Source organism: Cucurbita pepo, chromosome LG01, assembly GCF_002806865.2.
Source record: "Cucurbita pepo subsp. pepo cultivar mu-cu-16 chromosome LG01, ASM280686v2, whole genome shotgun sequence".
Lineage (NCBI taxonomy): Eukaryota > Viridiplantae > Streptophyta > Magnoliopsida > Cucurbitales > Cucurbitaceae > Cucurbita > Cucurbita pepo.
In genome coordinates this window covers 9,272,227-9,287,288 of record NC_036638.1, presented here as the reverse complement: position 1 = coordinate 9,287,288, position 15,062 = coordinate 9,272,227, and the positions used below count along the sequence as shown (strand labels likewise).

The window sequence follows — 15,062 nt, the reverse complement described above, 5'->3', positions numbered from 1 at the left end:
TTATTTTTAAAATTTTGCCCGTTTTTTTCCTCACAATTTTTGTTTGAATTTCATTTTAAATAAATATTTGAATTATCAATAAAAAAAACAATTTTTTTTTGAGTTTTTAAATTTTATTTTTTTAGTTTTTCAAACTCTACATGAATCTTGAAAACACTCTGGTTGATTGTAAGTTTGTGTTGTTTGCAAGTTTAGTTTAAAAAAGAGTAATAATAGAATCAAATAGTTATCAAATAAATTTAATTATATGAACATTATTTTAATAAAACTCAGCATAAAATTAAAAAGAGGAAAACAAGTTGCATGTTTACAGGTCTACGTAGACCGAGGCATGTCGGACGGAGATGCATGTGATTTAAGAACTTCAAAACCGGATAATTTTTTTTTTTTCTTTCAAAATTTAAATATAACTAAAAAAAATATACTTTTGAAAATTTAAACATCCAGATTAAGTAGGCTTTCGACGGTCTATTTTCCAAATGAGATGGGCAATGGAGAATTGGGTACCATTATTATTGGCGATGTTAAATTATGAAGAATGTTGGACATAAAACATTTCAACACTAAAATTGTGCGGAAAAACTTATAAAACGTATAAAATGGGCACGGCAGGTCCACTGTACCCCTCAACATTCTCGAAACCACTGGCCTGTTTCTCGCCTTCCGAAAGATTCTTTTTTCTTTTTTTAAAAAAGGAACGAAAATGAAGGGATCTGTTCAAGTAAAAACAGGAAGAATGAAATGCCGTAGAGAATCTTTACTTCAACTTGTTAGAAATCTTGATATAGTTCAAGAGACGTTTAAGAGCTTTGCCACTGTCGATGGCTTCTCTTGCCCTATCCAGCGCTACGGATACATCTTCAGCGCCATTGCATCCCAACAAGTGATCCACCATCCCAGCATTCAAAACAATTCTATCGTATGCTGGTCCTTTGTCACCATTAAGAGCTGCTAGGCCCAACTCTATGTTCTTTGACACCTGAAAATATACACATTGCAAATCGATGAAAGAGNACTCTATGTTCTTTGACACCTGAAAATATACACATTGCAAATCAATGAAAGAATGCACTGCTGATTAATAAAATTACATAAAATCCTAATGCAAACAACAAATAAAAAACAAACGAAAGCCATTGGATAATTAAGATCCATATCAAGATTTGAATGATCACAAGCACTTCCGAACCTAGGCAATCATCATGTCTATCTTTACATTAGCTGTTTTTGTCTTACTGATTTTTAGCACAAGTTTTAAAATTTTCATTATTAAGGATATATTCCCATGAATTCTACGATTGCGATTTCTTTTAATGTATATCTTACAAATTTCTTTAAATATCAACTTTAATGATAATAAACAAAATATGTTAGATTTATAAAATTGCACGAATATAATAGAAAATAGCATACAATTTGAAGATCCAATGGCTATTAAGGGTCGAGATTAGAACAAAATGTTTGAAGATGTCTACTGGGTAAGAATGGGTAAGAATGGGTTTGGGTCGATAATAGATAAAAAAAAAAAATATTAGAAGACATACTTTTGGCCACAAAAATATTTCAAATAAATACATTGTGGAAGAGAGAAAAAAACGAGAGCAATAAAGAGAGAGAGAGAGAGAGAAAACACAGAGAGAGCAAATCAAACTAACCACACATTAGAGATGAACTGTAGAAGGTGAAGAAAAATAGAAGAGAAGGAAAAAGCAAATCCCAGAGTTTCAAAGAGAGAGACGAGAGAATATCAGAGAGGGGTTGGAAGTGATGAGTGAAAAATCAATCGAGGGCTGGGGAGTGTGTAGACTTCAAAAATAAAGAGCGCTGAAGTCCGTGGAGTGGGGTAACGAACTCCTTCTTTGTTAAGTCCTTGGGCCAAACGGGGAATGAGCTTTTAATAAGTCCCCACCCCAACTCCTTTTCCTTGAGAAAATCACCCGTGACAAGTTGCCAAAAAGGTTTTCTGACCGGGTACAGAAAGCACATGTTTGCTGTATCTTTGAGATTTTTTCTTTTCTAGGAACAAAATAGAGAAAAGGCTGCAAACCTGACATCTTTAGGATTCTTCAAATTTCCAGCCTACTTTAATTAATAGGTTGGATTTAAATTTTAGTTACTCATCTTTCAATTTTGTACTTATTTAGTCTCCAATCTTTAGAAATTACAAATTTAATCTCTAAATTTTTAAAAAAATTTAAACTTCACAAGTCTATTAGATACAAAATTAAAATTTTAATAAACACTTGATTTGATTTTAATTTTTTTTAAAATTATAAAAAATCTATTAGATACAAGTTGTGAGACCTGAAATTTAGCTTAATTAATAACTAATTCCTCCCCATTCTCCGGTAAAAATTGGATTAAACCACAAATTTTATCTGTATTAGAACAAGGTCGTCCCAAGTGTTGGAAAAAAGAGATGGAAATAATAATTAGGAAAAAAAAGTAAAGGAAAGTACCGATCTATCAGTCCTTGGAGTATCAGTGGGTTGAAATCCATAGTCTGCGGCATTGACCGCCAGGCTGAAACTATGACGAGATACTCCTGCAAACACAATTGTTTCATTCTTTACGTGAATTCATGCCAAAAAGGTTAAACTGATCTTCATCTTGATATTCAGAATTAGTAAGCCAGAAAAACATAAGGGTTGATGTTTAAACCATCAACTTCAAACGCTGATTGCTTGCTCAGTGATCGAAAACCGGAACAGTAGTTGACAGGAAGTCCTTTTGAAGCATCGGCTGACCGCAACCTTGTCGTCATTGAGAGGGCTCCTTCCTCACCCTGTAACAAGAACGAGAGACATGTTTAAGACAATGCACAAGTAGCAAATTGAGTCATATAAACCTCTCCATTGTGAAAAGGCAAGTTCCAGAAATCACTCAAATAAAGTAAACTCCATTTGGAAGTTACGGAGTTGTGACTTCAGAAACCTTATACATTTTTGCAATGCTATATCATGCCCAAATATAATCAATGTTTTATTTCATGCATACACAAGTGAGCTTAAAAATCATCCAGTGATGGAGCGTATGATTTCTTAGATATAATTTAATAGATTAAATTCCAACCTTCACCACTAAGCCAGAATGAACACCCCTTCTCCTCATTAGCATTAGAAGTGGCTCTTCATAACCGTGATGATAGAATCCAGTCACAATAGCTTCCTTCCCTCTAGCCTGCATTAAGCATTATCCTCTGAACGTTACTTATCCAGACAATACTAGTAGCAAATTACTACCGACTACCTATTTATTGGGAAGAAGCAAATCAATCAACAGTTTTATAATCATGTGCATATTTAACATTTATAACTTAGAACATGTCTGAAAGTATACATTCAATCACTTTTAGATAAAGAAAGTCATTTTTTTAGATTCCTAAGCCAACGAACCATGTAAATGTCCAATAAACATCATGAGAAACTTGGGGTTCTGTCATTGGCTATTAAGCAAATCTACAAATAAGTTGATGAATATACCCTTAATATCATTTTGTTATTGTACAATTTTATATTTGTCGCTGATATTCAAATAATCACATACTGGTTATCTTAAGATAAAATCCATGTTTCGTAAGATACTATCAAACTGAAAGATCATGTGAAGTGCACATAACATGCTAAAAGATTGATCACACAAAAACGTGGAGATCAATATCACCTTCACAAACTGCTGAACCTTTTCAGTCGTTGCCAATGGTGGCCGTTTCTTTATGTGCTCTCTCAGCCCAACCAATGAATATCTACAAATATAACAAAAAGAATACTCTTTTCGCTCAAATAATAAGAAACAGGTTAAATATGCCAAACTGGGTTGGATCAGTTAGGGACCACAACTAGAAAGAACTAACAGTATATGGCTATTATAATACTGGTAAATCCAAACATTAGAGAGAAGAAAAGGCACGTTCTACAACAATAAATACACAATGACAATTAGCAAACTGATTAGAATTCATACAACGATGGGCGAGCTTCACGCTGACTTACATAAGCAAAACCAACCTCCTCATCCTGAAATATATTAGTGGTAGAAAAAAAATTAAGACGAAATATGACATTACGTGCATAACTGAGAATAACACAGGATCATAATTAATGTATATGTGAGAGTCGAACAGAAAATAGTGAACCTCAAGAAGTATTTTAGCATGTGAGGGCATTAAGTTTGTGTTTGCGCCCATAAATTTCAGCATCTGCTCTTCAGTAACACCACCCTATAGAAGATGACCAATGGAAGAATTGAACAAACAAAGTTAAAAAAGATACACTCCGTTCATAGAGCACCAGATCATGTTTAACATAAAAAGAACATTCTATCAAGTAACAATAAGATTTTGGATGAGAGCGATGGAATGAGTAGGATAAGAGGATGCTTTTATCAGTTGTATTGAAGCTTATCTGCGGGGAATAATCAATAACCTGTTTGCTAAAATAAAAAAGAAAAAGAAAAGGAAAGCCTGATTTGACCTTTGGGGGCATCCAATCCACACCATGGAGCAAGCAAGATTCCTCATAACAGGATCTAACCGCAGCAACAAACAATGTGCTCCTGAAATAACGTGTATTTCCATCATAAGGTTCCCCATAATGAGTCAATGATCTAACATCAGCAACTGGAGTAGGACCTATTTTCAATATTCATTATTCAAGACTTAATCACGAGAGCCATGGTTTGATTTTGATGTACCACATAAATATACTAATCAGTGAAAAATGCTTACCCGATTCTTCATCAAATGCAAGGCAATGTGCTTTGAGCTCTCGATCAGTTTCCCTGTTCATACGTTGACCAATTAGAAAGGCTGAAAGCAGTGAATGACTCACTCCCGACGACATCTGGCTTTCTGTTTTAAGTGGAAGCACATCTCTCATCACCCCTTGGACCTCCTCATACCCTAGATGCCCTCCTGCTAAAATTTCTCTAAGAGCACCAACCAACCTCATTTCACAGGACCCCTGCCCAATAAATTGAGGCCCAATCGAACTCCCTCCCATAATAGTACCCTCAGGATCAGCAAGGAAGATTACATCAGAAGTTAGAACTCGAACTAGGAGTGGCCAAAATGTGGTCATTGCCTTCTTTTCCCCTTCACTCCACTGAGTTGCCTCAGGAAAGACATTTGCGCGTATAGTCATTGCAGAAAAGAATGCTCCTAGCTGCGATCGTGACACTTCCTCTTCGCCTTTAAGATCCCCTTTAGCTGAAACATTGACAATGATAAGATAACAAACTCCTCCACTTCAGGCAAAATAGAAGCATTACATTAAATGCGACATCCAGCAGTGTCAGTTAAATAGGCTTCGTAGAACAGGATTGACTAAAATTTTAAGTTCTTTTTCATTATCTTTCCAATTTATTGTGTATTTAAACCATGATTACAATGACAAAATTTAGCCAACAACAACACTGGATCGATGATACATAAATATTTTTCTTGTCAAACACAGAACCATTGAACTTGAGGAAGATCAAGTTCTCCAGAATTTTGGCCTTGTATGGGAGAAAATGTATACAGGTTTTTAGTGCTGAACTGGTTCAACTTGAAATTTTATAGAAGTTCTCTATAACTATCATTCCAATTAACTATTATTTCTAAACCGCGACAATTATGACAAAATATATCTAAGAATAAGATTGGAGTGAGGACGCCTAACTTTTTCTTTCTCGTCAAGCACAGAAACATTTAACTGAAGGAACAACAAGTTCAGCAGATTTTTAGCCTCGTATGGGAGAACACGTTTTCAAGAGTTCTACCTCTCGTCTTCTCCTCAAATATCAGCAATCCTACTCACCTCCAGCACCAAATTCGCCCGGTAATATAAACGACGAATGAAACGTAACTAGTAACGAATATAGAAGTACCTGATCTTAAAATTGTGTCCAACACCTTAAACGCTTGTTCTTCGCCGAGCGGCCTGGTCTGTGTAGGTCCTGTGCAAACCCTAGCCTGAGCTTCCAGCACCGTCTGGTTTGGCTTCGGCAAATTCAAACTACGATACGAAGTGGAAATTGCCGGACTCTGCACATCTGATTCTGAAAGTCCTAATTGGTCCATCGTTGCCCAATCTAGTTCAGCTTTCGCGGTCAAGCATATCCGCTTCCCTCTAATCCAACGTCCTCGATCTTTAACAGGAAATACCAATGGAGTTGGAACCTGCAAACGTAGAAGATCTCTGTGTTTTCTCCAGCGAGTCTGATGTGCAGGAAAGACCGAAGATTCAGGATGGCAGAGAACTTTCATGTCGATCTCGATCTTCTACTCGCTGCAAACTTTGTCTGGAAATGGCGCAAAAAAATTGGAACACGGCTACTGGAATTTTATAATTGCCATTTTATATTGGTCTTTATCTTACAAGAGCTCAAAGGAAGCATTTCCTTCGCAGTTCGATTTCATTGGACGATCTCCTTCTTTTTTCTTATTTATTTATTTATTATTATTATTCTTTTTATAGGTATTTGAACTCTCGGTTCTTTATTATATTTAATCCATTTGATTTATTATATTCGTTTTGAAACGAATTAATTGTTTTATAATATAGAATAATTTTATTAAAACGAAATTAATTTATTCTCTTTTGTATTAGTTAAAATCTCAACTTAATGAAACCATTCTTTAAATTTCGATTTTTTTAGAAAAATAAATCAAATTAAATATTTTTAGAAAATCCTATTATAATATTTAATGAATAATTTTGAAGCATTTTTAAATACTTAATTAACTTAAATTCAACCCAACTCGTTCTAAAGTTTTTTTTATAATTAATTTTTTTAAAAAAATTGATTATAGTATGTATTATATTAATAACTAAAATTTAATAAAACTGAAATATCAAATATTCATAAATTACAAGACACAAGACATCACGCATATCAGTCACTGACAGTCAAATATTTTTTATCGTAGGATAGTATTGGATTATAATTTTATTTTCGAGTTAGTCGGGTTGGTCAGATTGACCCGACCAAAAAAAAAAATTTAACCTATAAACCGACCCAAATACATATTTTATGAAAAAGAATTAAAAGAATAAGAGATTAGAAAAAGATCAAAAATTTATTCTCCATCACTCTCGAAAATTTCCTCCTTTTTTTAGAATTTCATGTAAAGCTTGGAATAAGTTCTCACAAAACTCAACTTTTAGAGAAAGACTATCCCAATAAAGCAGGGTCTTATTGGTGTTATAGTTCAATAAAATGTAGCCGCCATAATTAAAAATTATGATATTTCGATTAATAATATAATATTTTAAATAATTAAGTTATACTCAATTTTATTAAAAATAAAATTGACTAAATTACAACCTTAAATTTTAAATTTTTAAGTTTGTAGAAAATAAAAGAAAAAAAACTTTTACTATTTTCTAAACTTATTATTATTATTTAGTTTAAGAGGTCCTTTTAAGTCAAATAAAAAATAAAAAATATATGATAGGTGAATAAATTTAAAATTTATGTTGAATAAGTTTATTATATTTTAATTTATTATGTAATAAATCTTTGACCTATTCTACTTTTTTAATCATTAATGACCAATCATTAATACCCATATTAGACATAAAATTATAAAACTAAAGAATTGATATTCTCCTATTTGCTAGATGTTTTGTCATTCTTAGAGTGAGTGAACTCCTCGTATTTTGGATTCATTTCCTTGCTATTTTGGATTATTCTAGAGTCGTATTTGGCTTAGTGATAGTCTAATTATTATGTCATGAAACATCGTAGGTATACTTAGATCTCAACGAACATCAACACAAGAAATTAGTGATTTCAACTTAGCCTTACAAGTAGGTGTTTTTATTATTGGAATGCATTCATACTACATTGGATAAGTTGTAGCTCATCTATATGTTATTTCTTGTATGTTTTTTAGCTTTCTATGATACATATACTTCGCGTATATAGTCTATGTATGCTATGATCACATTCACATCTTACTTTATGAGACATTTGATGAGTCATGAATGATATGTAATGTACACGAATGCATGCCTCATAGGAAGGTTATGTCATGAAAAGTATAGAAATATGACATGCATCATAGCTATATACAATGATTTGAAAAATGTGAGAGCTCATGCATGTATGTCACGAGGACAGGATACTTCCCCAACATGTCGTTGTATATACGCATACCCATGATATGATACACACTCCTTTCTTTTCATTGGTTTTCGTCAGCATGAGCATGTGTTAGCCCGTAGTCAAGCTTGCAAGGTACATATGCAAGTCTATCTAGTAGGAATTTATAGATAAGTACTATACATCTAACTCTACTCATAAATAAAGTAGAACCCACATAATAGTAATGGAAAATTAGGTCCACACGTGAATGGTATCATTAGTTTGAAAATGAATTTATAAATATTTAAGTCTATGGAACGGTTTTAATAATTTTTCGCACAACACGTCTATACTGTTATTTAAAAAAAAAAAATAATAGATTCGTTCCGTTAGGAATCTACTATGCTTTTGAATTGATAGAAAATGAAAAGCTAGGAGAATACGCCACGTGGAGCATCTCATCCCATCAGCCGGCTTCCTCAGACAACTAATGTGCGAGAACGTTAATGATGTTCTTAATCATAGACGCCAACAAGACAAAGGAAAAGAAACAGAAAACCAGTTGGCTTCGTATTATCCCCCGTCTCCTCTCTCCTTATTTTTCGTTTAATTAAGCGAATTTATTTATTTATTTATTTATTTACATAATTAACCACTTCAATATTCAACTCAGCCGTTAGTATCAATGGCAATAGCTGATTGGCTTGTTGTTATATCGAAATACGTCAAAATTATTATTATTTTTTTTATATTTATTAAAGAGGGAAGCGTTAATATTACCTCCTCTGTTATCTTTCTTCCTCACAGCGAAACGAAGAACACCCAAAAGCACTGCCATGGTTTCAAACGCCGTCGTTTCACACTCCATCTTTCTACTAATTTTCTTCTGTTCTTCAGCAATCTCCATCCCCGACTCTAATCAAACTATGTTTCCAATGACATGTTCAACCATAATGAAATGCGACGCGTCGTTATATCACATCAACAACGGCCAGCAGACGAAAAGCGAAATCGCCGCCGCGTATTCCGTCAATCCATGGCAGATTCAGCCGATTCAACGCGGAGGCGTTCAAGACTACCTAATTACCGTACCGTGTTCATGCGAATCGGCGGACGGCGTATCCGGAACGGCGTATTTTCACGACACGTCGTTCAGAGTAGGAACCGGCGACTTCTTGAGCGATGTGTCGAATCGAAATTACAGCGGACAGGTGTGGATATTCGGCGATCCGTTGCTTGTTGCTGGAGAGGAATTTGGGGTGAAATTGTTGTGTGGATGTGTAGAAGATGAGTCGAAGATTGTGGTGAGTTACACGGTTCAGTCGCGTGATACGTTGTCGCAAATCGCTAGTTTGTTGAGGGCCGATGCGACCGAAATTCATAATTTGAATGCAAAATTGATTGAAGACCCTGCCCTAATTGTTCCCAATTGGGTTTTGTTCGTGCCGATGTTCAAGAATGCGTATCAAAATACCAAAGGTAACCTTGTAATTCTCCTTAATTTTGAGTTAAATTATTACAACATTATTGTTTCCATTAAATTTAACCATATTATTATTATTCTTATTAATTTAATATTTCTTACTTAAAAAGATTTATTAATCAAAAAAAGAATTAAAAATTAAAAATATTCTAATAATTTTTCAATTATAAGGAATAATTAAACAATAATTAGAACTTGATCCAACCTAGATTATAAACTTATTTAGGTTGGGCTAGATTCAAATAAATAAAATTTTATGGATGATTTATTATTAATTTAAAAAAATATGTTTTTAATTACGCTATAATTATAAATACAAATTTTTTAATTTAATTTTCATGATGATTTTTTTTATCATTTATTCTACTTGGAAGAGTATATATTATATACGCTAAATTGAATTGTAAATTTTAATTAAATATTCATTTTATGGAATTATATTTTATGAAGTTTGAAAAAAAATGAACAATTCAAACCAATTTAATTAAAAAAAAAAAAAAGTGATCGAGTGGGGTTCATTTTTAAATAAAAAATTTTAGTTTAAAAAATTTACCACTCGAAGAATCAAGTTAGATCTAAAAAGGTTTCAACTCGATCTGACTTGATTCAACTCAACTTTAACACGTCTAACACAAGGGTTTTTTAATTTGTTTAAATGCAATTAAAAATTTAAAAAAATACCAATATTAATGAATTTGCAGCTAATATATGCTTTGTTTGTGGGATTAGGACCGACAAAGAAACATGTGTGGACAATAGTTATTGCAATATTAGCTACTTTGACAGTAGTTTCACTGGGAACATTGGCTGTCATTTTTATAAGGAGAAAATTAAAAAAGTCAAAGCAAAACAACGACCCCCAAAATTCAAGGGCTCCTTCCAGAAGTTTCAGTACTTTCGGAACCTCCAGCTTCCAATATCCCTTCTCCAAGCCCAAATCGGAGGCTCAGAAAAGGTCATTCAGACAAGGTAAGAACAAACAGATTAGGGTTAAACATTAATTACTTAATTACTTACAGTAAAATTATCATTTACAGATGTTTCAGCCTTTGAATCCGAAAAAACCTTGATTTTTACCGTTGAGGAGATCCAAGAGGCTACGGCTAACTTCGATGAATCTCGCAAGATCGGAGAGGGTGGATATGGAATTGTTTACCATGGAGTATTGAATCAACAGGTTTTTATTTATTTATTTATTTATATTAAATATTAAAAAAAAAAAAAAAAGAATTTATAATAATTACTTGTTTAATTTGCAGGAGGTTGCAATTAAGAAAATGAAATCTAATAAATCCAAAGAGTTCTTCGCAGAATTAAAAGTCCTGTGTAGGATCCATCATATTAATGTGGTATGTTAGCGACATCAATTCCATTATTTTTTAAAAAAAAATTCAACATATTTTGATAAATTATTTATTTTTATAATATTAAATATTTTCCAGGTGGAGCTTCTGGGGTATGCCAGCGGGGATGACCATTTGTATTTGGTTTATGAATATGTTCCTAATGGATCCTTGAGTGACCATCTTCATGATCCACTAAAAAGAGGTATTCTAAATTAATTAATTAATGAGATAAATTTAAAAAATAAAATAATTATCGAACGATGAAAAATTAATATTGGTTTAGGTTATCAACCTCTATCGTGGACTACAAGAACACAAATAGCTTTGGATGCTGCAAAGGGTATCGAGTACATTCACGATCATACCAAAGCACGATATGTTCATCGGGACATAAAGACGAGTAATATCCTCCTTGATGAAAGCCTGGGAGCAAAGGTAATATTTTTATTTGACCTTATAATAAACTATTTATATTGTATTGCAACGGTTTCTTCTTTTATGATAGGTTGCGGATTTTGGATTGGTAAAGTTAGTTGGACGAACGAACGATGACGAACTTGTAGCAACCCGACTTGTCGGAACTCCGGGCTACCTTCCTCCCGAGTAAGAAGAAAAATAAACCAAATAATCTATATCTAAAAATTTCAGTTATTCAATTACTTTTATTTGGTAAATTGTGTGTACAAGATCGGTAAAAGAGCTGCAAGTGACCCCCAAAACAGACGTATTTGCGTTTGGAGTGGTTTTGGCTGAGCTGATTACAGGAAGGAGAGCTCTGATTCGAGACAACCAAGAGCCAAAGAGAACCAAGTCGTTGATCACGCTTGTAATATTTTTATTTTTATGTTATTTTATTTATTGCATTTAAGGTCGAATATATTTTTGAGTATTTAAAAATTTGTTTAGATTTACACGATATTCCAAGGGGAAAACTCTGAGGCTGCTTTGGAAGCTGTCGTGGATGGAAATTTGCATGGAAGCTACCCGATGGACGATATTTATAAGGTAAACTACGAGTACAAACATATAATTTCAATGAATTACAAGGACCAAATAAAAAATTTTAAATTATATAAATCAATTAAATATAAAATTAAAAAGGTTTNAACATATAATTTCAATGAATTACAAGGACCAAATAAAAAATTTAAAATTATATAAATCAATTAAATATAAAATTAAAAAGGTTTTATAAGACAAATAACTGAATTTTTATTTTTATTTTTGTTTATTTATTTTATGTAAAATGTGAAATGAAAGTGTAAGTTGAATGGGTGGGGGCAGATGGGGGAAATAGCGGCATGGTGTTTGAACGAAGATCCGGTGGGGAGGCCGGAGATGCATGAAATTGTTGCTTTGCTGTCGCAGCTTATGACGTCTGCCGTCGAGTGGGAGGCGTCACTGGGCGGTAACAGCCAGGTTTNCTTTTGTTCGTTAAAAGCTATTTCAGCTACTTCAAGCTTAGACTGTTGACTCTTCGTATGCTTCTCTCAGTTTTTAGACACGTATGTATGACTCGCTCTTAGTCAAATACGACCCGTCTACTAAACTCTTTGACGACCTATAACATCATACAATCCGACGGTCAGAAATTCTCGTTGTTCTTAACTCAATCNTTTCAGTGGCCTGTTCACGGGGAGATGATCCACAATTTAAACTCAAATTCCATGTTTACCCTTTTACCTGCTTCTTTTATCTTCTTCTTTTGTATTGTTTTGTGGGATGAAGGAAGGCTGATTGTAATTAAATTTTTATTTTATATCTAATTAATCAATTAATTTTATAATTTTAATATTCAAAATTACAAAAATCAAATAGAGAAAAAGCAAGGTTTGGAACTCGTGACCCAAAGGATGTGCCTTTCTCCCTAAGCCTGGAAGCAAGTCAAGCGGTAAGAAAACTCATATCCCTTGAGTGCGTGTTTTTTTTATGATCTCGTTTTCTCATATAGGACAGGTCAAGGGTAGGTGTCTTCGATATGCAATATCCGAGACTCTTTCTTTCTCAAATGGGTATGAGATATTCGGTATGCGATGCGAGATGCCCTTTCTGAATAGGCTATATTGCTTTATCTCTCTGTCCTTTCCATCCTCCCGGGCTGGGCTCTCGCATGTCCTGGGCCAATCAGATCAACCAGTGACCGGTTTACAGAACAAGGAGTTAAGCAAGGGTCAGGAGATTGATAGAAGAACCCAGTCGAAGCTTGACTAAAAAGGGCTTGTGTTCAACTTCGTGGGTTAGCTGGTTGGAAGAGATTGCCTTTTGCCTTCGAGATCTTCTCTTAGTAAAGTAGGTTCAAGTCACACTTTTGGCTTGCTACAAGCTGGGCTTAGGGACTACGGTCAGTTGCTTCCCCTGTAATCGTCAACTCGTTCTTGACAGATTCGATTGGGTGTTCATAATCTAGAGTAAAAGGATTCGAACCTTTGCATGCTGGTACCAAAAATCAATACCTTACCACTTGGCTATACTCCATACGACCTTGTTTTGGACGGTAGAACAGGGAGATATTCAAGAGGAATGATGTATTTTGTGTTACTTTGGTCAAACTTTTGGAAAAGAACCATTTTAGTAAATATTACATTTTTAGTCTGCAAATTTGATTCATAGTTTCTTTTACTCGAATCTTTTGTTCGTTAAAAGCTATTTCAGCTACTTCAAGCTTAGACTGTTGACTCTTCGTATGCTTCTCTCAGTTTTTAGACACGTATGTATGACTCGCTCTTAGTCAAATACGACCCGTCTACTAAACTCTTTGACGACCTATAACATCATACAATCCGACGGTCAGAAATTCTCGTTGTTCTTAACTCAATCAACTCATAAGCATAACCTAGAATCATACGACATTTACATTTTGAGCTTGTAGCATGATCACGTCTTATGCATGCATTCGTAAATATTACAATTAAATCATGTCATTCACACATATCAATAATTTCATCCTATAATCCGAATTTCATCCATATTTCTTCTACAACTTCATAGAACTAATTCTTACGAATATAACATGTGGTCATTCATAAATTAACAACATTTTTTAAAAATTTAATTTCTTTGTTTTTACATATACAAAATATTACATGTCAACTCGCAAACCGAATTTTCGATTTTTAAAAAATTTAATCCAACCATTAGTTATGGTTTGGGTTGGTCATGTTATTATAAACACTCCCANAGAAAACTCATATCCCTTGAGTGCGTGTTTTTTTTATGATCTCGTTTTCTCATATAGGACAGGTCAAGGGTAGGTGTCTTCGATATGCAATATCCGAGACTCTTTCTTTCTCAAATGGGTATGAGATATTCGGTATGCGATGCGAGATGCCCTTTCTGAATAGGCTATATTGCTTTATCTCTCTGTCCTTTCCATCCTCCCGGGCTGGGCTCTCGCATGTCCTGGGCCAATCAGATCAACCAGTGACCGGTTTACAGAACAAGGAGTTAAGCAAGGGTCAGGAGATTGATAGAAGAACCCAGTCGAAGCTTGACTAAAAAGGGCTTGTGTTCAACTTCGTGGGTTAGCTGGTTGGAAGAGATTGCCTTTTGCCTTCGAGATCTTCTCTTAGTAAAGTAGGTTCAAGTCACACTTTTGGCTTGCTACAAGCTGGGCTTAGGGACTACGGTCAGTTGCTTCCCCTGTAATCGTCAGCTCATTCTTGACAGATCCGATTGGGTGTTCATAATCTAGAGTAAAAGGATTCGAACCTTTGCATGCTGGTACCAAAAATCAATACCTTACCACTTGGCTATACTCCATACGACCTTGTTTTGGACGGTAGAACAGGGAGATATTCAAGAGGAATGATGTATTTTGTGTTACTTTGGTCAAACTTTTGGAAAAGAACCATTTTAGTAAATATTACATTTTTAGTCTGCAAATTTGATTCATAGTTTCTTTTACTCGAATCTNTTCTTTTACCCGAATCTTTTGTTCGTTAAAAGCTATTTCAGCTACTTCAAGCTTAGACGGTTGACTCTTCGTATGCTTCTCTCAGTTTTTAGACACGTATGTATGACTCGCTCTTAGTCAAATACGACCCGTCTACTAAACTCTCTGACGACCTGTAACATCATACAATCCGACGGTCAGAAATTCTCGTTGTTCTTAACTCAGCACACAACGCGTCGGTTAGAAATTTCATGGCGATTAGTAAACTAAA

At 34.1% G+C, this 15,062-nt stretch overlaps 2 protein-coding genes across 2 annotated transcripts; one reads left to right on the top strand and one right to left on the bottom strand.

Moving 5' to 3' along the window:
• Positions 1-498: 498 nt before the first annotated feature.
• LOC111809398 (anthranilate phosphoribosyltransferase) lies at positions 499-6,381 on the bottom strand. Its single transcript, XM_023695852.1, has 10 exons — positions 5,869-6,381; positions 4,727-5,206; positions 4,473-4,630; positions 4,136-4,219; positions 3,964-4,016; positions 3,664-3,745; positions 3,073-3,180; positions 2,662-2,785; positions 2,460-2,545; positions 499-979 (listed from the first exon to the last, which is right to left on the bottom strand). The coding sequence occupies exons 1-10, from the start codon at positions 6,245-6,247 to the stop codon at positions 758-760; spliced, it is 1,776 nt and encodes a 591-aa protein (XP_023551620.1). The 5' UTR covers positions 6,248-6,381; the 3' UTR covers positions 499-757.
• A 2,503-nt stretch (positions 6,382-8,884) lies between these two features.
• Positions 8,885-13,110, top strand: LOC111809623 (lysM domain receptor-like kinase 3). Its single transcript, XM_023695976.1, has 11 exons — positions 8,885-9,549; positions 10,283-10,522; positions 10,591-10,730; positions 10,813-10,902; positions 10,996-11,101; positions 11,183-11,334; positions 11,405-11,502; positions 11,587-11,725; positions 11,806-11,904; positions 12,184-12,318; positions 12,856-13,110. Exons 1-11 carry the CDS (start codon positions 8,907-8,909, stop codon positions 13,108-13,110), a joined length of 2,097 nt encoding a protein of 698 aa, XP_023551744.1. The 5' UTR covers positions 8,885-8,906.
• The last annotated feature ends 1,952 nt before the right edge of the window (positions 13,111-15,062 follow it).